Source organism: Malaya genurostris, chromosome 3 (genome assembly GCF_030247185.1).
Source record: "Malaya genurostris strain Urasoe2022 chromosome 3, Malgen_1.1, whole genome shotgun sequence".
Classification (NCBI taxonomy): Eukaryota; Metazoa; Arthropoda; class Insecta; order Diptera; family Culicidae; genus Malaya; species Malaya genurostris.
Window position 1 is genome coordinate 134434216 of NC_080572.1, and position 22345 is coordinate 134456560.

The 22345-nt window shown below is 39.9% G+C and overlaps 1 protein-coding gene across 1 annotated transcript; it reads left to right on the forward strand.

Moving 5' to 3' along the window:
* Positions 1 to 9692: 9692 nt before the first annotated feature.
* On the forward strand, positions 9693 to 10691 carry LOC131433990 (uncharacterized). Its single transcript, XM_058600610.1, has one exon. It carries the CDS (start codon positions 9693 to 9695, stop codon positions 10689 to 10691), a length of 999 nt encoding a protein of 332 aa, XP_058456593.1.
* The last annotated feature ends 11654 nt before the right edge of the window (positions 10692 to 22345 follow it).

Sequence of the window (22345 nt, forward strand, 5' to 3'; positions counted from 1 at the left end):
ACCAGAATCATCCTTCGCTTGTGGTTGATTATTGCCCCATCGAGAAGGGATTTTTGAGGAAGATTCTTTTTGTGATCCATCGACTGAATCTTTTGGATTGCTGCGAGGAAGTTGCGGCAAATTCAGTATATCCCTCTTAGGTGGGAGCCGTGGGAAATTAATTTCATCCTTCTGTGGAACATTCTTGCGCGTTGATTGTTTACGGGATGCCTGCTGTCGAATTTTTGTGAACTCAGCACGTTTGGGACACGATTTGCTAGTAGATGGATGGTCGCCATCACAGTTCACACATTTTACAGCGATGTCATCTAGTAGGCAATCGTTGGTATTGTGTGGTTCGGCACATTTCCTGCACCGACTTTTCATGTGGCAATTCCTCGCTCCATGGCCATAGTTCAAACAGTTCGTGCACTGTGTTTTCAGTTTTCAGTTGACTCATGGTGATGGAGCCCTTCTCCAGATGAATCAGGTACAGTTGATCTCTAAACTTTTTGTCCGTATTATGTCGTTTCATTTTAAACACCATCATAGGCTTTAGTCCAGCCTCCGACAGTGCCTGCTTTAGTTCGGCTTCCATCATGTCGGGTAGCCCTCGAAGTACAACCTTCATAGGTTTGTTGGCGGCAATATCGTGTGTGAAGTATACCGCTTTTGTCTGCTTCAGATAACATTCAACTCCTTTGTAGTGGTTCAAAGCCGGAACAGTAATTTTGTAGCCTTCAGTACATAAACGGATTGTTGCCTGTAGTTCTTTGCTGATCAGTGTGTTGAAATCCGAGCGTAGAGTTGGTGGGAAGCCCTTCAGGTAGAAAGGCGGCATTTTTTCCTTTTTCTGCAGTTCCTCTTCGACACATCAACTGGCAGATCAGCATATTGGTTTTTACTCAGCAAACGGTCGTTTACCTGTTCATCACTTGGCTTCAGACGCTTAGCATCCTTTGGATCCTTCTCGGATCTATGGCGCGTTTTTCATATGGCTTGGGTAGGTAGACAACTGCGAATAAAAAATAAAACAAAATCGAAATTAGTCGTAGTAGGTTATTCGTCTATCCACATCGAGTGTTAGATGACGATTTTTTTTTGTTATCTGCCTCGTATTTTGAGACTCTGTTCTCCTGTTTCTTATGAGCTTCATATGATTCTGTTTTGGGTTCAAAGGTGAGAGATATTTTCCGTAAGCATATCCAACCTTGGTCATTATGTATGCTAGTCACATACTTATTCATAAATCTCATTCAAAAAATACCCCCTGGAGTCAAATTCTAGACTACGTCAAACTTCGTTTGGAAAATTCTTCCTGCGATGATGAAGTTTAGTTCTACGGTACCTAATGTTTTTCTAACAGTACCTGTTACTCCGGAATATTCTATGATTTCGTTTTCATTAACTGTATATGCTCCCATGTACTCTGCGTTTCGTCTACTTATCAAGTTGCCAGGTGTTCCGGTGTCCACCAGCAACTGCATCTCGTTATTTGGTTCGTCTGTCGGTCTCAATTACACTCTTCATTGGTTTTCTATTATCGTCATATTCATTCTCCCCGTATCGATCCCAATTTTGCATTTTACATGTTTGCTTGACTAAATTTGCATTCGGGTTTCTCATTTGATCAGACATGTTTCTGGTCCTGATATTATGATCATATCTTCGAAATATTTTTCTGTTACTGTATGTCATGCAGTTTACTCATAGTTGTTAAAGTGTTTATTATCCAAATTGTTATCTTCGATTAAGCTCCCGTTGTTGCGATAATATTCGTTGCGTAAGCTTCGGTTGTGTTTATGAGAATTTTCGATTTGTTCCCCTGGATAATATTTATATTTATTTTTTGTCCAGAGTTTTGGTTTATCAATTGCATGGTAGCATAGCAGCCGATTTTCAATATTTGCCAATAAATAGCTGAACTCCGCCTCCTCTTTTAGGAATCTTATTAATTCTTGAAACTTAAGCTGCTTATGATTTTTGACTAAATGGTTTAAGCTTTCATTCGATAATCTTGTTATAAAATGAACCGTTAACCCTTTATCTGCGAAGGATTTCTGTACTTTTTCTTGGAATTTATTCTCTTGCTGAGTGTTAATATATTCCATTATTCTTAGCGCTCTTTCAGCGTACCCTTCAAAAGGTTTTTCATATTGTTGTTCGAGAGTTTCATAAAAATCTCTTCTACTCTGATTTTCAACCGAATATGTCTCTTAAATTCCAGAACATATGCCTTACTGTGTCGGCTCTTATTCTATTAATAAAGGTTGCCGCTTTACCTTTCAATTTCATTAGTACTACATTTAGTAGTGGATTCTGGTTTTCCCCTTTCGGGATGTCCTCTGCAAAATACTCTATTTGCACAATAAATGGCTCTAACTCGTCTACTGATCCGTAGAATTCCGGGATACATTGTATTGCCTCTAACATTGGAAATTGGTACCCACCGTTATTTCTAGCCATCCTGACTTCGTTAACTTTTTTACTAAGATACGATACTACTTTTTCTTGTTTCCTTTGGTTGGCGTAGTTTTTAGTTTCGCTCTTTTGCCGTCTTTTTATTCGTTGTGTTATGCTTCCGATGTTACACTCGCTGGCTGACGTGCTTCTATTATCGGAGGAAATGATTTTTGATTCGTTTGATATTTTTCTAGGTGCTTTGTACTTAGCCCTGACTATAATGTATATGTCCGTCAGTTCATCCCATGTGTATACAAACTCTTCCAATTCTCCTTTGAGAGTTTTTCTTCAACACGCCTTGTAGCGATCTAGCCCGCGTTTGTTCAAATATACCGTTTTTTCCCAGGCAGCCTCCAAATCAGTTTCGTTTTTTGATTTATCAATGAGCCCTTGAAATTATAAAACAAATCCCCTGGAAGATGCTATAATAATTTTTAGCTGTAAATAATTACGATCTTGACCGTGGTTATGGTCGACATTCATTAACGTAAATAAACTTGACCTAGTCTCACTGTTTACGTATAGTATAAAAAGAGAAGCGAAACTGTTATACAAGTATCAATCCTCTTCGAGAAGTTAGGTTGGGTGATTTCTAAATGAGCCGTTTTGCGCAGAAAGTCAAGAACTGTACACGGCAAGGTAGAATAGTCGACCGACTCATTGTATGTATTGGTGATCACATAATCGGTTTCGTTTTAGTAGTTCAGTTCAGTTCAGCCTTCATTGCGACAGGTCGGCCACCAAGGCCGAAGTGTAAATTGTAGCAAATGTAGTGTAGTAAAATTAGTAAAATATAGTTGATTAAGTAAAAGTGTTGAAATCGTTTTTACTTACCTGGTGTTGCGATCCTCGTCTTTGGTTGGCTATCTGCATGGGAATTACTTACCTGTAGATGCACTTACCGGTTGACACACTGCTGCTGTTGAGACCTGAAAGGAAAGGTAAAAGAAAAGAAGAACTGTCCGCATATTTGGCCTCGGACGTTTTTTTTTAACCGGAACACACCAAAGTAAGGCCAAAACATTGGTGCCGTGAACTCAGCACGTTTGGGACACGATTTGCTAGTAGATGGATGGTCGCCATCACAGTTCACACATTTTACAGCGATGTCATCTAGTAGGCATTCGTTGGTATTGTGTGGTTCGGCACATTTCCTGCACCGACTTTTCATGTGGCAATTCCTCGCTCCATGGCCGTAGTTCAAACAGTTCGTGCACTGTGTGACATCCCGATGTACCGGTTTATACTTTTGCCATTCGATGAGTATGTGAAATAACGATTTAATCGTTTTCAGTTGACTCATGGTGATGGAGCCCTTCTCCAGATGAATCAGGTACAGTTGATCTCTAAACTTTTTGTCCGTATTATGTCGTTTCATTTTAAACACCATCATAGGCTTTAGTGCAGCCTCCGACAGTGCCTGCTTTAGTTCGGCTTCCATCATGTCGGGTAGCCCTCGAAGTACAACCTTCATAGGTTTGTTGGCGGCAATATCGTGTGTGAAGTATACCGCTTTTGTCTGCTTCAGATAACATTCAACTCCTTTGTAGTGGTTCAAAGCCGGAACAGTAATTTTGTAGCCTTCAGTACATAAACGGATTGTTGCCTGTAGTTCTTTGCTGATCAGTGTGTTGAAATCCGAGCGTAGAGTTGGTGGGAAGCCCTTCAGGTAGAAAGGCGGCATTTTTTCCTTCTTCTGCAGTTCCTCTTCGACACATCAACTGGCAGATCAGCATATTGGTTTTTACTCAGCAAACGGTCGTTTACCTGTTCATCACTTGGCTTCAGACGCTTAGCATCCTTTGGATCCTTCTCGGATCTATGGCGCGTTTTTCATATGGCTTGGGTAGGTAGACAACTGCGAATAAAAAATAAAACAAAATCGAAATTAGTCGTAGTAGGTTATTCGTCTATCCACATCGAGTGTTAGACGACGATTTTTTTTTGTTATCTGCCTCGTATTTTGAGACTCTGTTCTCCTGTTTCTTATGAGCTTCATATGATTCTGTTTTTGGTTCAAAGGTGAGAGGTATTTTCCGTAAGCATATCCAACCTTGGTCATTATGTATGCTAGTCACATACTTATTCATAAATCTCATTCAAAAAATACCCCCTGGAGTCAAATTCTAGACTACGTCAAACTTCGTTTGGAAAATTCTTCCTGCGATGATGAAGTTTAGTTCTACGGTACCTAATGTTTTTCTAACAGTACCTGTTACTCCGGAATATTCTATGATTTCGTTTTCATTAACTGTATATGCTCCCATGTACTCTGCGTTTCGTCTACTTATCAAGTTGCCAGGTGTTCCGGTGTCCACCAGCAACTGCATCTCGTTATTTGGTTCGTCTGTCGGTCTCAATTACACTCTTCATTGGTTTTCTATTATCGTCATATTCATTCTCCCCGTATCGATCCCAATTTTGCATTTTACATGTTTGCTTGACTAAATTTGCATTCGGGTTTCTCATTTGAACAGACATGTTTCTGGTCCTGATATTATGATCATATCTTCGAAATATTTTTCTGTTACTGTATGTCATGCAGTTTACTCATAGTTGTTAAAGTGTTTATTATCCACATTGTTATCTTCGATTAATCTCCCGTTGTTGCGATAATATTCGTTGCGTAAGCTTCGGTTGTGTTTATGAGAATTTTCGATTTGTTCCCCTGGATAATATTTAGATTTATTTTTTGTCCAGAGTTTTGGTTTATCAATTGCATGGTAGCATAGCAGCCGATTTTCAATATTTGCCAATAAATAGCTGAACTCCGCCTCCTCTTTTAGGAATCTTATTAATTCTTGAAACTTAAGCTGCTTATGATTTTTGACTAAATGGTTTAAGCTTTCATTCGATAATCTTGTTATAAAATGAATCGTTAACCCTTTATCTGCGAAGGATTTCTGTACTTTTTCTTGGCCTTTGTTTTCTTGCTGAGTGTCAATATATTCCATTATTCTTAGCGCTCTTTCAGCGTACCCTTCAAAAGGTTTTTCATATTGTTGTTCGAGAGTTTCATAAAAATCTCTTCTACTCTGATTTTCAACCGAATATGTCTCTTAAATTCCAGAACATATGCCTTACTGTGTCGGCTCTTATTCTATTAATAAAGGTTGCCTTTCAATTTCATTAGTACTACATTTAGTAGTGGATTCTGGTTTTCCCCTTTCTGGATGTCCTCTGCAAAATACTCTATTTGCACAATAAAAGGCTCTAACTCGTCTACTGATCCGTAGAATTCCGGGATACATTGTATTGCCTCTAACATTGGAAATTGGTACCCACCGTTATTTCTAGCCATCCTGACTTCGTTAACTTTTTTACTAAGATACGATACTACTTTTTCTTGTTTCCTTTGGTTGGCGTAGTTTTTAGTTTCGCTCTTTTGCCATCTTTTTATTCGTTGTGTTATGCTTCCGATGTTACACTCGCTGGCTGACGTGCTTCTATTATCGGAGGAAATGATTTTTGATTCGTTTGATATTTTTCTAGGTGCTTTGTACTTAGCCCTGACTATAACGGACGGACAAATAGTCACTTCATCCCATGTGTGTACAAACTCTTCCAATTCTCCTTTGAGAGTTTTTCTTCAACACGCCTTGTAGCGATCTAGCCCGCGTTTGTTCAAATATACCGTTTTTTCCCAGGCAGCCTCCAAATCAGTTTCGTTTTTTGATTTATCAATGAGCCCTTGAAATTATAAAACAAATCCCCTGGAAGATGCTATAATAATTTTTAGCTGTAAACAATTACGATTTTTACCATGGTTATGGTCGACATTCATTAACGTAAATAAACTTGACCTAGTCTCACTGTTTACGTATAGTATAAAAAGAGAAGCGAAACTGTTATACAAGTATCAATCCTCTTCGAGAAGTTAGGTTGGATGATTTCTAAATGAGCCGCTTTGCGCAGAAAGTCAAGAACTGTACACGCCAAGGTAGAATAGTCGACCGACTCATTGTATGTATTGGTGATCACATAATCGGTTTCGTTTTAGTAGTTCAGTTCAGTTCAGCCTTCATTGCGACAGGTCGGCCACCAAAGCCGAAGTGTAAATTGTAGCAAATGTAGTGTAGTAAAATTAGTAAAATATAGTTGAATAAGTAAAAGTGTTGAAATCGTTTTTACTTACCTGGTGTTGCGATCCTCGTCTTTGGTTGGCTATCTGCATGGGAATTACTTACCTGTAGATGCACTTGCCGGTTGACACACTGTTGCTGTTGAGACCTGAAAGGAAAGGTAAAAGAAAAGAAGAACTGTCCGCATATTTGGCCTCGGACGTTTTTTTTTAACCGGAACACACCAAGGTAAGGCCAAAACATTGGTGCCGTGACCAGGATCTTTTGTGTTCCGAAGAAGCGACGCGGCGTCGGTAGCACCATTTTTATTCGGAGAATAAAGGCGAAGCTCCGCCATCACGAAAATTATTTGGATCTTCGAACGCCATCATCCGACGGAGAAGCAGCCATCACACTTGGGAAAATAACGCCATTGGTAGATTTGGATTCGCTAGGAAATTTTTGATTCAATGCCTGGTTGACAGGCTCATAAGGTGAGTACCTGTCCAATAAATCTACTTTTGCTTGCGTATCTACTTGGTCGTTATTTTGTTTCTTCTCGGTGGCTAATATTTCTACACTACACTACTGGATCGCTGGCCGATGGATGAATGGAGGCTGAACTAATTCGGATGGTGATCTCGGAACGTTTCTCTTTTTTTGGATGGAACAAGTGCACATACAAATAAATATTAATTTCAACATACTGCGTATTTTGCTACAACCAAGTACTGAGCCCTGGATGCCCGCGGGAAATTTTATCGACATTTGGTATGTGGATTGAATGAAATAGAAGTTTGATTGTTTGTGTGCGATGCAGTGAATATGAATGTTTAATTATCTGTACGAAGCATTTGATACAGGTACAAAAGGTGAGTACCTGTCCACCTATTCACCCAACAGTGCGGAAGGTGTTTCGATTTGTGTATTGTTTGCAGATTTGAATGTTAATTTTTGAGAGCTTCTGACTGAATGCGAGTGTGACTTTGACGAATCTGCAACTGTGGCGTTCGAGTGTTGTTTTGGCATTGCGTAACGAGTTTGAGTGATGCTTTTCGTATATACTGTGCTGGAGGAAATATTTATTCTTGATTCTCGCGGATTTTCTGTTTTGACATACAAGGCCTGGTAGACAGGCTCACAAGGTGAGTACCTGTCCAACACACTAAATATCTCTCGCGAGGTGCTTTTCTGGTGTTTATTTTCCAAAATTATCTGGTTTGCTGTATCATTTTTTTTTTGTAAATTTGGTCTTGGACGTCTACTATGGGCAAAAAGATGAAATCAAAGATTCATATAAGAGACAGTATAGTTGATTTTTTGTTTCGGATGAGCACGGAGTCACCGGACGAAAATCAAATTAGATTTCGACTGGAGAAGCGAGAGACGAAATGGGATGAATTCGAGGAAATTCAGTGCGAAATCGAAAGTGCTGATGATCACAAGGAGAACATCGCAGGCCACCGACTTGTTCGAGAGGAGTTCGAGGAGAAATACTTCGAGGTAAGGGCAGGGCTGGTAGGCAAATTACCACAAACGGTAACGCATAATACGACACATAATACAGCTGTAGCTTCATCGGCGAGCGTGCATACATACGTACGTTTACCACAAATAAACTTGCCTGAATTTGATGGATGTTTTGAAAAATGGCTTGCATTTCACGACACATTTAGAGCCCTGATAGATTCGTCTTCCGAGTTGAGTGGTATCCAAAAGTTTCATTACCTGCGGGCTTCTCTTAATGGCGATGCTCTAAAACTAATCGATTCATATCCGATGAGTGATGCGAATTACAGGGTGGCTTGGGATGCATTGGTCGCCAGGTTTTCCAACAAGTATTTGCTAAAAAAGAGACACTTGAACGCTTTATTCAAGTATCCGAGGATAAAAAAGGAATCCTCTGTTGCTATTCACGACATCATAGACTGTTTTGAGCGTAATACAAAAATTCTAGATCAGTTGGGCGAAAAAACGAATGGCTGGGGTGCGATGTTGGTTCATCTGATGGTTTCGAAATTGGATGACGTTACTCAAAAACGCTGGGAGGAGCATGCTTCAGGTGACGATGAACCATCGTTTGCCGTATTAGAAAACGTTCTGAAGAAGCAGACACGTGTGCTTGATGCAGTTTCTGTGGATTGAATATCAACTCTTCAAGTTCAGCTTATTTGCCTTTTCCGAACGGTGCTAAATACAGACCAGCGAAGGTATCGGTCAACGCGACGACTGAAAGTTCGGGTCCAAACTGCATTGTATGTTCCGAGCAACATTCTATTGCAAGATGTCCGACCTTTTTTAAGTATCCAGTTGATAAAAGACTGCAGATCACCAACTCTAAGAGATTGTGCAGTAACTGTATGGGACGTAATCATTTGGCACGAGATTGTCCGTCGAAATATCGGTGCAGAACCTGTTCTAAGAAGCATCATTCTATACTTCATCCCGGATTTCCTGGTTCTGGTTCATCTGAGACTGGTGGGTACAACTGAGACTGGTGGGTCTCCATCGACTTCTGGGGCTGCGTCGAACTCTGGTGGTTTGGTTTCTAGTTCCGTCGCATCTATATCATCTAACATGGCGATGGGGGTCACAGGATCGCATATTTTCCTGCTGACGGCGATACTGAAAGTGAAGGATAGATGGGGACGGACACATCTCGCTAGGGCGTTGCTGGATTCAGGTTCACAGGCAAATCTCATGTCAGAAAGACTATGTCAACTTCTCAAACTTCAGCGTAGCGACAAGAAAGTGGAAATTAGCGAAATCGGACAAACAAGAAGGCATATTTCTTGGGAAGTATCTACGATTGTTAGCTCGCGTACGCTAGATTTTTCGTTGCCAATGGAATTCTTGGTTTTGGGGCAGGTAACAGACAATCAGCCAGCTACGTCTATACCATTGGCGCATTGGAATCCACCGTCCGATATGGATTTAGCTGATCCTGAATTCTACATTTCGGTGGAATATCAACAGTGAGCCGCAACTTAGCTGTAACAAAATCGCTGAATAAATCCATCGAAAGGTTTTGGACAATCGAAGAACTATCGGAAACGCTGCCTTGGACCCAAGAAGAGGAAGATTGTGAATTACATTTCCGGAATACGGTCAGTCGTGATACAAACGGGCGATATGTAGTGCGCTATCCAAAGCATATGAGTTTCCATGAAATGATTGGAGAATCGAAGGATGCCAGCAATACGAAGATTTCAACATTTGGAAAGGCGGTTGACGAAGGACTCCGAACTGAAGAAGCAGTACTGTGAATTCATGCAAGAATATCTAGATCTGGAACATATGAAGCTCATCGGCTCAGTGGACGGTTTGCGGGAAGAGCAAAAACCAGTTTGTTACCTTCCTCATCATCCAGTTTTCAAGGAATCAAGCTCAACAACAAAGGTGCGAGTCGTGTTCGATGGTTCAGCAAAAACTTCTACGAATTTTTCTCTCAATGATGCGCTTCTTACTAGACCGGTAATACAGGATGATTTGCTAGATCTAATGATACGCTTCCGCAAACACGCTGTCGCTTTGGTTGCCGACATAGAAAAGATGTATCGGCAAACACGCGTACATTCAGAAGATACACCATTGCAGAGAATTGTCTGGCGTTTCAACCCATCAGAGCCGATTCAGGTTTATGAGCTTCTCACTGTCACCTACGGGCTTTCTCCATCGTCGTTCCTGGCAACACGAGTGCTTAAGCAATTGGCTTTGAACAGTGCGAGAAACCAAAAATCAGTATCTGTTGCAGTAGCGGAAGATTTTTATATGGACGATTTTCTATCGGGAGCGGAATCTATTGAAGATGCTAAGCGATTGCGATTCGGTGTTCAAACACTCATGGCGGAAGCAGGACTACAGCTTCGAAAATGGAACTCAAATATCTCAGAAACTTTGGAAATTGCCCCGGAAGGACCCACCATTCTACATTTTGAAAAGGAACCGAAGGTGATAACACTAGGAGTTGCCTGGGAGACTGGACCAGATAAGTTTTGCTTCGACGTTCGCGATATCAAACATGGCGAGCAATGGACAAAGCGAAAGATATTTTCGGCGATAGCTCAGTTATACGATCCTCTTGGACTTGTGTCACCTGTTATAGCTTGGGCTAAGATTAACATGCAGCAGCTTTGGTTATCTTCCGTTGGTTGGGATGACCCAGTTACCGTTACTGTAAACGCTTGATGGAAAGAGTTCTACGTTCAGTTACCTGAGTTGAGATCGTTTAAGATTCCAAGATGTTTGTTCCTAGCCAAACCAACGGATACTCAGTTTCACGTTTTCTGCGATGCCTCGGAACTGGCATACGGAGCTTGTATTTATGCGCGTTCGACCAACAAGGATGGCGAAATCAAGGTTACGCTCATATCATCAAAATCTCGTGTAGCTCCACTCAAACGGCTTTCTCTACCTCGCTTGGAGTTGTGTGCTGCTCTTTTGGGGGGCAAACTATACGCCCGGGTCTCAGCAGCATTACGGATGGAAGGAACTTCTTGCTGGTTTTGGTCAGATTCCACCGTCACTCTACACTGGATACAAGCACCATCCAACACTTGGCAGACTTTCGTCGAAAATCGCACTTCTGAAATACAAAATCTTACTCGAGGACATAACTGGAACCACGTCAAAGGAGTCGAAAACCCGGCCGACTATGTATCTCGTGGAATGCTACCAAAGAAATTCATCGCATATGATTTGGCTCGAGGGCCAAGCTTAGCTCCAAAAATCGCAGGAAAATTGGCCTGAACACCATAATCCAGAACTTCCGCCAGAAGATATTCTAGAGAGAAGAAAAACCGTACTGGTAGTTCAACAAAACTCGACCGTAGACTGTCTATATGAGAGATATTCGTCATTTCTAAAGCTAGTACGTGTTACAAACGTACGTAAACGCTTGCAAGAGTAAATTTAAACATCCAACTAATATATTTGTCACAACACAAGAAATGCAAGCAGCCAAAGAAGCATTGGTCAAAGGTGTGCAGCAGCAAACGTTCCACGAAGAGTTGAAGGCGTTAAAAAACAAGCGACCACTTCCATCACATTCAGCATTGAAATATCTTCGTCCAATAATTGATACCAATGGAATCCTTCGTGTCGGTGGCCGGCTTCAACACTCCGAAGAAGTATACCAAGCCAAGCACCCTATGATTCTCCCAAGTAAGCATCCACTATCTCGCCTCATCGCACAGCATTATCACACCCTCACATTGCATTCAGGCCCTCGTATGGCATTGGCATCGATTCGGCAAGAGTTCTGGCCGTTACGTGGTAAAGACTTGGTTAATTTTGTGTGTCGTAAGTGTCTCATATGTTTTCGCCACCGCCCTGTTCCTGCTACTCAGCCCGTAGGTCAACTTCCAAAGACTCGTACTGTACCCAGTAGACCATTCACCATCACTGGAGTGGATTATTGTGGCCCATTTTATATGAAACCAGTACATCGCCGAGCATCCCCGCAAAAGGCATTCATAGCTGTTTTTATTTGCTTTGCTACTAAAGCCGTGCATTTGGAGTTGGTCTGCAATCTTTCCACAGACGCATTTATCGCCGCTTTACGTCGTACGCACTGTATCATATGTTCAACGATAAACCTAGTCATGAAAAAATAGTCAATGAATGTGTCAATAGAGGCATTCAATGGAAATTCATACCCCCTCGAGCACCCAATTTCGGAGGGCTATGGGAAGCAGCAGTAAAAACAGCAAAAACTTCGTTGATCAAAACGATCGGTCAATGTAAACTATCGTACGAAGATTTCGTCACTCTATTAACGCAGATCGAGGCCAACATGAACACTCGTCCACTTACTCCACTTTCGGAAAATCCCTCTGAGCTCGACGTGTTAACTCCAGGACATTTCCTTACGGGATCATCACTGGGAGCATTACCAGATCCAGATTACACTAAAATACAACCCAATCGATTAAAACACTATCAGCAATTACAGCAGCTGATTCAACAACATTGGGTTCGATGTAAAAAGGAGTATTTGACCGAAATAAACAGCCAGCATCAAAAATCTTCAACATCGGTCCAATTAGAAGTAGGCCAACTAGTTTTAGTACGAGATGATAATATGTCATCAATCTCTTGGCCTCTTGCTCAAATCATCACCACTTATCCTGGTCAAGACGGTCACTCCAGAGTGGTAACAGTGAAAACTGCAGCTGGTGTTTACACACGTCCAGTATCCAAAATTTATCCACTTCCAATGAACACCGACATGCAGCCGCAACCAGAAGATCCTCAAGGGGTAGCAGCATCCATTACAGAAGACACAAATTGTTCCACTTAATTGAATTTAAAGGATTTAGCTCTGAAAAAAAAGGCTAACATATGTGTGAATATAAATTTGTAAACAAATTTAGGTGGCCGGCTAATGTTTACGTATAGTATAAAGAGAGAAGCGAAACTGTTATACAAGTATCAATCCTCTTCGAGAAGTTAGGTTGGATGATTTCTAAATGAGCCGCTTTGCGCAGAAAGTCAAAAACTGTACACGGCAATGTAGAATAGTCGACCGACTCATTGTATGTATTGGTGATCACATAATCGGTTTCGTTTTAGTAGTTCAGTTCAGTTCAGCCTTCATTGCGACAGGACGGCCACCAAGGCCGAAGTGTAAATTGTAGCAAATGTAGTGTAGTAAAATTAGTAAAATATAGTTGATTAAGTAAAAGTGTTGAAATCGTTTTTACTTACCTGGTGCTGCGATCCTCGTCTTTGGTTAACTATCTGCATGGGAATTACTTACCTGTAGATGCAATTGCCGGTTGATACACTGCTACTGTTGAGACCTGAAAGGAAAGGTAAAAGAAAAGAAGAACTGTCCGCAAATTTGGCATCGGAAGTTTTTTGGAACCGGAACACACCAAGGTAAAGCCAAAACACTCACATTACTGGTCATTGTATAGTACAAAGCTTCAACTGTTTTTGTTTATTATTGAGCCAGCCAAACTCGGTGCTCGCAAATTTGTCATGCCCGGCGTATGCGCAAACTCAACTGGTTTTGTTAATTTCGCTATATGGGTCGCCGGCATAGGCTGCAACAACACACCGTAACATACTCGTGGTTTAAAGTTATTGTTTACCGTACGCGACGCAAAATCAATGTCGGTTTATTATTATTATTGTCATATATCGCTTCTTTCCCGCGTACTCTATTCGTTTTTTGGTTGCTAGACTTCTAACCGCAAATATGGCCGCGATCGTTTTGGTGTGTTGTCTAGCAACGTATTTTTCCGCAGGATTCGCCCATACGCGCTGGTTTTCCACCTTTTTGCCTTTCTCTATAGAAAGGTATTAGTATTGCTGGAAAAACCGACTTTCGAACGGAGCCTCGGAGACCCATAGTATTATATACCATTCGACTCAGTTCGTCGAGATCGGAAAATGTCTGTGTGTGTGTATGTGTGTGTGTGTGTGTGCGTGTGTATGTGTGTGCACTTTTCGAAGATATTTGAACGCGCTCAATTTTCTAAGAGATGGCTGAACCGATTTGAACAAACTTGGGCTCGTTTGAAAGCTACTGTTGGGCCATTGATCAAGTTCGAAGATCAAATGGCTGTGACTTTTGGTTCCGGAGATATGATTGTATAAGTGACGTAACCGACAACAAGCGTTGTATTTGAACGCGCTCAATTTTCTCATAGATGGCTGAACCGATTTTAACAAACTTGGGCTCGTTTGAAAGGTACTAGCCGGCCATTAATCAATTTCGAAGATCAAATGGCTGTGACTTTTGGTTCCGGAGATATGATTGTATAAGTGACGTAACCGACAAAAGCCGTTGTATTTGAACGCGCTCAATTTTCTCAGAGATGGCTGATCCGATTTTAACAAACTTGGGCTCGTTGGAAAGCTACTGTCGGGCCGTTGATCAAGTTCGAAGATCAAATGGTTGTGACTTTTGGTTCCAGATATATGATGGTATAAGTGACGTAACCGACAAAACACGTTGATTTTTACCGCTCTTATATATATAAGGGTGCCGAAATTTTGGGACCAACTCTATTTTCGTGAAGTTCTAGTGCTCAAAAGTTTAAGCACCTCGAAAAAAGCCTTCATCCAAAATTTGACCTAAATCGGACATGCTTAAGGGGTGCTTCCAAAATCGAAATTTTTTTTTGATGCCAAAACTCTTAAAACTGCATAAAACATCGAAAAATTTTCATATTTTTTCTAAGTCCCAAAAAGTCGACTTTTTAAAAAAATTTTTTTTCGAGATGACACTAAATCTCGACGTTTCATGCAATTCTAAGCCTTTTGGCATCAAAAATTTTTTTTCGATTTCGAAAATTTCATGTACTCCCCCCTATGGTGATTTTTCAAGATATATGAAAATTCCACTAAGTGGATTAAGAAGGGTTTTTTAGATTAGCATCACTGATTACAAATAGGCAACGCAAATGTCAAGCACTAGTTTGGAAAAATGATGCTGACTGTGTGACATAAACACTGAAGCATGCTTTTGTGAACTACTTGAATCAATCTAAATGAATTTGTGTAAAAATTAGTATCCGAAATTATTTAATAAAAGTATGAAATATATTTTCATGAGACTGTTACGAAAGAAGAGAAAGGCATTATCACACCACTAGGTGGATTAAGAAGGGTTTTTAAATATATACTTCGTGGCATGCACTCTTGTTGCCGAACTCGTTGACTTGCTTTGATATGTCAGTCCAAGAACGGCTGTCGCTTGATGCGTCAAAATACCGATTCCATCGCTCATACGCGCAAGGTTCGGTCGCAGTCACCTTATAAACATGTTACAAATGTCAACTGTTTAGCTGGTCGAAGTTTTCTTGTCTCTTTAAAGAAGGCAAAAACAGAAAAAAAGAAAAAAAATCTTTGAACCTTCATGCCAGTATGGCGATTTCAATAGCATACCCGCGTTTTTTTTTTTCTTGACACATGTGCTCCTAGTACATGTGCTCTGTATTGACCGTCGTCAAAACGTCAAACAAATCAAATGCAAACATAGTCTCTACGTTTGCTGTCTTTAATGAAACTTGAAACTCGATCGAGCCCACGCCAGCTCCAATCTGAACAAATAAGGGTAACCAATTATACTCTAGCGCCGAGCCAATATGCTTGGTTGATAATAACGATATTTTATGGTAAAAATGTTACGACTCACCCTATTGTTCTTCTTGCCTTTAATTCTTTTCCTCTCGCACTATTGGCGTCTCCTTACAGCTTCTTTCTCCCGTCCACGATCAGTGCGCTGTCTCCAGATGAATAGCCTATATTCCCGAATAGCCTATATTGCCGCGCATTCCGAGCGGCGTGCGTCGAGGATTGGAGGGGTGTTTCTTTTTCACAATTAGAAAATAATAGATTTTTTTCTTTTGTTCTTCTTTAAACCTTTCTTTTTCTTTATTCGTAAATAAGACATTCACACAGTGGTATCACACTGCATAATGGCAGAAAAATCTTTGCAGAAACCTGTTATCACTTGTTATCTTTTCTCGGTATCACTAAAGTGGATCAGTCGGTGTTGAACAGTCGTTCACACCGCACGCGTATAGCTCTTGGCTCCTGCAAATTTTTTCTGGCTACCTAGAGTTTCATTGATTCAAGGCTTCAGTTCTTTTCAAGGCTACCTGATTCATTACAATCTTTATAAATACTAACCATTAGTCAGCCTTTCTCAAGGCTATTCAAAGAGTGATATTCTAATTTAATCAGTCTTCTTCAAGACTAAGAAATTAATCAGCCTTTTTTAAAGCTAGCTATTCAAAGAACTATTCGTCGAACTACTCAGTCTTTATTAAGACTACCACAAAATCAGTCCTTATCAACACTTTTCCAAACTAGGAGTCTAACCGAAGACTAATTTAGCCTTTAATTTCAAATTTCATTCAATCTATGCCACCAGTGAAATCATCACGATTTCCGACTTCAAAGCATTCCGTACTGAGCTTTCTATTTTTCTCTCGGAAGTAAAAGTCTCATTTCAAATCGGACGAAGAGGAGAATGTCGAGTCTTGGTTGATGGATTGGAAGATTACGAACGTCTTATCCGATATTTGTCCGAGAAACTTCATAAATTTTATTCATAACAGTTCGGCTGAAAAGCTCGTATCGTTTAATAGAAACACACATTTTATTGCCAAAATTCGTTTTGATTATTCAACATAATTGCCATCAGAGGCGATACAGCGATTATAACGATTTTCCAACTTTTCGATACCATTTTTGTAGTACGATTTGTCCTTTGCCTCAAAATAGGCCTCAGTTTCAGCGATTACCTCTTCATTGCTTCTAAATTTTTTACCAGTGAGCATTCTCATGAGGTCTGAGAACAGGAAAAAGTCACTGGGGCCAAGTCTGGAGAATACGGTGGATGAGGGAGCAATTCGAAGCCCAATTCGTTCAATTTCAGCATGGTTTTTATCGACTTGTGACACGGTGCATTGTCTTGATGAAGCAAAACTTTTTCTTCTTCGAATGAGGCCGTTTTTTTATTTCGTCCTTCAAACGCTCTAATAACGCTATATAATAGTCACTGTTGATCGTTTTTCCCTTTTCAAGGTAGTCGATGAAAATTATACCATGCGAATCCCAAAATACAGACGCCATAACTTTACCGGCCGATTGTTGAGTCTTTCCACACTTTGGGTTCAGTTCATCGCGTGCAGTCCACTCAGCTGACTGTCGATTGAACTCCGGAGTGAAGTGATGGAGCCATGTTTCGTCCATTGCTATATATCGACGAAAAAAATCGGTTTTATTTCGATTTAACAGCTCCAAACACTGCTCAGAATCATCAACACGTTGTTGTTTTTGATCGATTGTGAGCTCACGCGGCAAAGCTTTCTCATATCCAAATATTCGTGAATAATGTGTCCAACACGTTCCTTTGATATCTTTAGGGTGTCAGCTATCTCGATCAACTTCACTTTACGGTCATTGAAAATCATTTTGTGGATTTTTTTCACGTTTTCATCGGTAACAGCCTCTTTTGGACGTCCACTGCGTTCATCGTCTTCGGTGCTCATATGACCAGTACGAAATTTTGCAAACCACTTACGAATTGTTGATTCGCCCGGTGCAGAGTCTGGATAACGCTCATCAAGCCATTTTTTGGTATCGGCGGCACTTTTTTTCGTCAAAAAGTAGTGTTTCATAAACACACGAAATTCCTTTTTTTCCATGTTTTTCACAATAACAAAAGTAGCTTCACTCAAAATGCAATATCTCACAAACTAATAATCAGACAGCTGTCAAATTTATACACGTATCTTTTGAAGGTTGGCACTAACTGAAAATGGTATGGATTTAATTCTAGTGGCGCCCTCTCATATAAACGATACGAACTTTTCAGCCGATCTGTTATGATATGAAATCAGACAGACCCTGCAAGGCTGTCTTGAAAGGTTTTTCAAATGATCAAAGTAATGATGAAATTAAAAATGAACTAAAAGAATTGCTTGGTTTTGCTCTTTCCCAAGTAATACTTATAAAAAAAAGAGCGAATGGTATTTCTAAACCACGCTCTGGAATTTCCCATGAACTTTACCAAATACGCTTCAATCGAAGTGACGTAAACAATTTGAAAGCTTTAGAAAAAGTACGTTTCATTTCCCACATTAAAATTCATTGGGAACATTATAAACGGCATAATCGTATTGCAAACTTAACGCAATGTCGTCGTTGCTAAGGCTTCGGCCATGGCACAAAAATTGTCATATGGATATACGGTGCTTGAATAGTGGTAAATCGCATTCGAAAGACGTTTGTCCAATGAATGAAACCACTAATAAATTTTCATGCTCAAATTGCGATGGAAATCATAAATCCAATTGTTTGAAATATCCTGTCAGGAAAAAAATTTAAACGCTCTTTCGCTTAGACAACAAGTCAAATCAACGACCTTAAATTTACAGAACATACCTGAAATTCAAAAAACCGTAACAAATGGCAGGTAGATAGACCTCGTCATCATCTTCTCCTAATGTGAGTTACGCTACTGTAACAGGTGATGATGATGTTCCCACCTCATACCCCTACAAAGGTGTGAGCAGAACGAGTTATCTAAATGATAATTAATATTTTTGCATATATCTTAACCAGTAAACAAAATAAAACGATCTGATTAATCTAGCAGGTATTGATTCTTCTTCAAAAGAACGACTGACCACAAAATATCATTCAAATATTTCGGATTTACTATCCAGGGTTAATCAAGAAAATTTCCAACCCGGGAAGATCCTTGATCACATCAGGAATCGAATTCGATATCTTTACCAGTATCAGACAGTAATTCACCTGGCCCTTTCCGCAGGACCAGTTCATCGCTACACACATCAGCTACGATGGAGTAACGAGACTGCGGATGAACAGAGCCAAGCCCAATTCCATCAACAACTGTCGAATCCAATTATTATATATTATATAATTATTATATTCCTTAATTAATTAATCAAACCTTGCGATCAAGGTCAAGAGCAAACTTAACACACTGAATGCTAAGACTCTTCGGTCAGTTCTGTTCGCTTTCCAAATAGTCACTACCTGATTCGCGTGCGAGGCTCAATTGTTTGTAGACTGCTTATTATTTTTAACTCTCAAACAAACTAAAAATCCATCATCATCATACCGAACACAGTAACTTAATACGTCTCACAATAATATATATATATATATATATATATATATATATATATATATATATATATATATATATATATATATATATATATATATATATATATATATATATATATATATATATATATATATATAAATATATATATATATATATATATATATATATATATATATATATATATATATATATATATATATATATATATATATATATATATATATATATATATATATATATAAACAAAAAGAAAAAGAAAATACAATCTTCGTAATACGTAAAAAAATAAAAAATCTAAAAAATTTGAACTAACTAAATATTTGCTTACAAAGCGGACTTTATGTGTGAAATACATAACTTTTTAAACTCCACCAATGTCGTCGCGCGCTTGATTTCTCTTGGCAACGAATTGAAAAAATAATGAGTTTTGCGATCTGGCTAACAAAAAGCTTGGTGTTCTAGCATCAGATGCGTTTCTAGTGTTGTACCTATGCAAATCAGTTCCTCTTTCAATTCGATTACACAAATATTGAGGCAGCATGCCATTTAAGATCTTGAAAATAAATACCATGGTAAGTAGTAAATTCTCTGTTTCACTGAAAGCCATTGTAATGCGTTCAGTAGAAAATCTGAGGAGGTATATCTACTACATTTTAGAATTAATCGCATGATCTTATTTTGCAATCACTGTAATCTCAAGATTTGTGTGTTATTAGCAAGAAACAGAATGGATGGGCAAAAGTCAATGTGTGGTGAAATGACTGTTTTATACAGTAGGATCTTACTACGGATCGTTAGGTCATTTCTCAAACGACACAATATACCGTACTTTTTTGGCAATCTTCTTGATGACGTTATTAATATGAGATTTGAATGTTAACTTTTCATCAATTATAACTCCAAGATACTTCATTTCTCTAACGCGATCAATAGTTTCACCATCAATTTCCACATTGGCGTCATGACCGGTGCTAATAGAAGAAATAACCAAATTTAAATTTTAAATTTTAACCATCTGTTCGATACCGAACGCATAATGCAGGGAAAAAATCACTCATGTCTTGTCTTTTCCCAAAATGATTGTTTTGTCATACATTCCCGTTCCCATATTCCCCACTGAACTCAAATTTAATCCAATAGCTTGTATCTGTTCCCTAAAATTCACACGCATTGATCATGTCCATTCATGTCCGCACAGGAAAGTCTCCCCATGCAAGCATTCTCTGCTAACACGCAATTCGTGTTGTTGTACTGAAAGGGGGTGGGGCTTAATCCTTGCTGAATGAATGCACACGTCGAACTGAAAAATAGTATATAAGAAATCGTTTCACGCACTAAAATTCATTATTGTTGTAACCATTGTACAGTAAACATCGCGAAATAAAAATAAAGAGTTAAACCTGGAATTTTTTTTCTGCCACCGAAAGAACACCATTTGAGGTTTGGTATCCGCTGCTTGAGTGAGAATTCCGATTGCTGCTGCTTTTGAGCCTGTCGCCATCGAGTATAGTTCGTTTCAGCGTTCCGAGTCGCTATCGAACTTCGTCCATCCGTTCTGGAGCACCGCCGAGAGAACCACAAAAATTTGTCTATCGATCCGATCCTCAATCAGACCCTACCCAAGGTAATCTGTTGTGGACACCGGTTCGAACTGTACGGACAATTTTAATTCTCTGGTGTGTTGGTGTTAGCCGTAGCGGAATTAGATTGCCCACTGAAGAGATTTGTTCCTGTGCCATTATCCCTACATTGTACGCCGTACATTGTTTTGGTCCTTCGAGCCGGATAGCAGCATCGGTAGCTTGCGATTGCAGCTGGAGTAGTTTTATCCTGCTCTGGTGGAGAAGTGAAATCCGTGAACATTTGACCAGATTTGAGTCGTTCGCGTTCGAAAGTATAGTCCGCGCGAGAGACTAGTGAACAAGTGGAAACACGTCCGAACAAGTTTCGGCAAGACAGTTAATGGTGAACACCCAAGTGATTGAACATTTAAGATAATAGTGTTTGTGCTTGATTGAACTAAATAAGTGATTGTTTGAATTGAACTGATGTCGTTAATGTACACACCGCAAAAAAGTGATAAAATGGTCGAGTTAAAAACACTCGTGCATCTTCGTGGTCAAACCAAGGCAAAAGTGACCAGAATCCGTAAAACCGTCGAAGAAGTGTCGGGTGCTGGCGCTGTGCAGTTCACACTAGCTCAGTTAAAAGTGTATTTAAGAAATTTAGAAGCCCATTATCAGGAGTATCTAAATTTACACCATCAAATTATTGGACTATCACCGCCTGAAAAGTTAGATGATAATGATGCCACGTATCTCCAATTTGAATCACTGCATACTGAAACTGCAACTATGGTGGAAGCACTCATTCAATCGTCGAGCCCGCAACCAATCTTGCCAACAGGATCAGCAGTTCTACCTTCAAGTGTGTATCAACCGCAGATTGTAGTCCAACAGCAACCGCTTCCGATTCCCATTCCTTCGTTCGATGGGAAACCGGAAAATTGGCCGAGATTTCAGCAGGTGTTCTCGGACATCATATCAAAATCCAGAGACTCTGATGCCGTCAAATTGCATCACCTCGAGAGGGCAATTTCTGGCGGTTCCGCTGCCAAACTCATCGATCCAAAAACGCTTAGAGAAGGAAATTTCGCCCACGCTTGGGAGCTACTGCTGGACGTATACGAAGATGAAAGGAAAGCAGTGGACTCTCACATCCATGGATTGCTGAGCCTTAAACGCATGCATAAGGAATGCTCCAAGCAAACGAGGGAGCTTTTGAACGAAACAACTCGTCACGTCGAAGGTTTGAGGCTGCTGAAACAGGATCTACAAGGCGTTTCTGAACGTTTGGTCGTCGTCGTTCTATCTGATGCTTTCGACACTGAGACAAGGAAACAGTGGGAAGCAACCATTCCTCATAAGCAGATTCCCAAGTATGAAGACACCATTCAATTTTTGAAGGAGCGATGTTCTTTGCTTGAACGTTGCGAATCCAGTCATCCTAAGTCAACATCAACCAAGGATATTAGTCAAAAAATTACTTCAAAACTGCCCCCAGCGAAATCTTTTGCTACGATTGCACCCGTTTCCAATAGTAGTGCTATTTGTGAGATTTGTAGTGCGAGCCATCCCAATTATAAGTGCGATAAGTTTCTTGCTTTAACGGTACCCCAACGTAGAGTTAAGGTAAGAGAAATGAATCTATGTTTTAATTG

Coding starts and splice junctions, on each gene's coding strand:
- LOC131433990 (XM_058600610.1), top strand. CDS start 9,693: ATGCCAGCAATACGAAGATTTCAACATTTGGAAAGGCGGTTGACGAAG.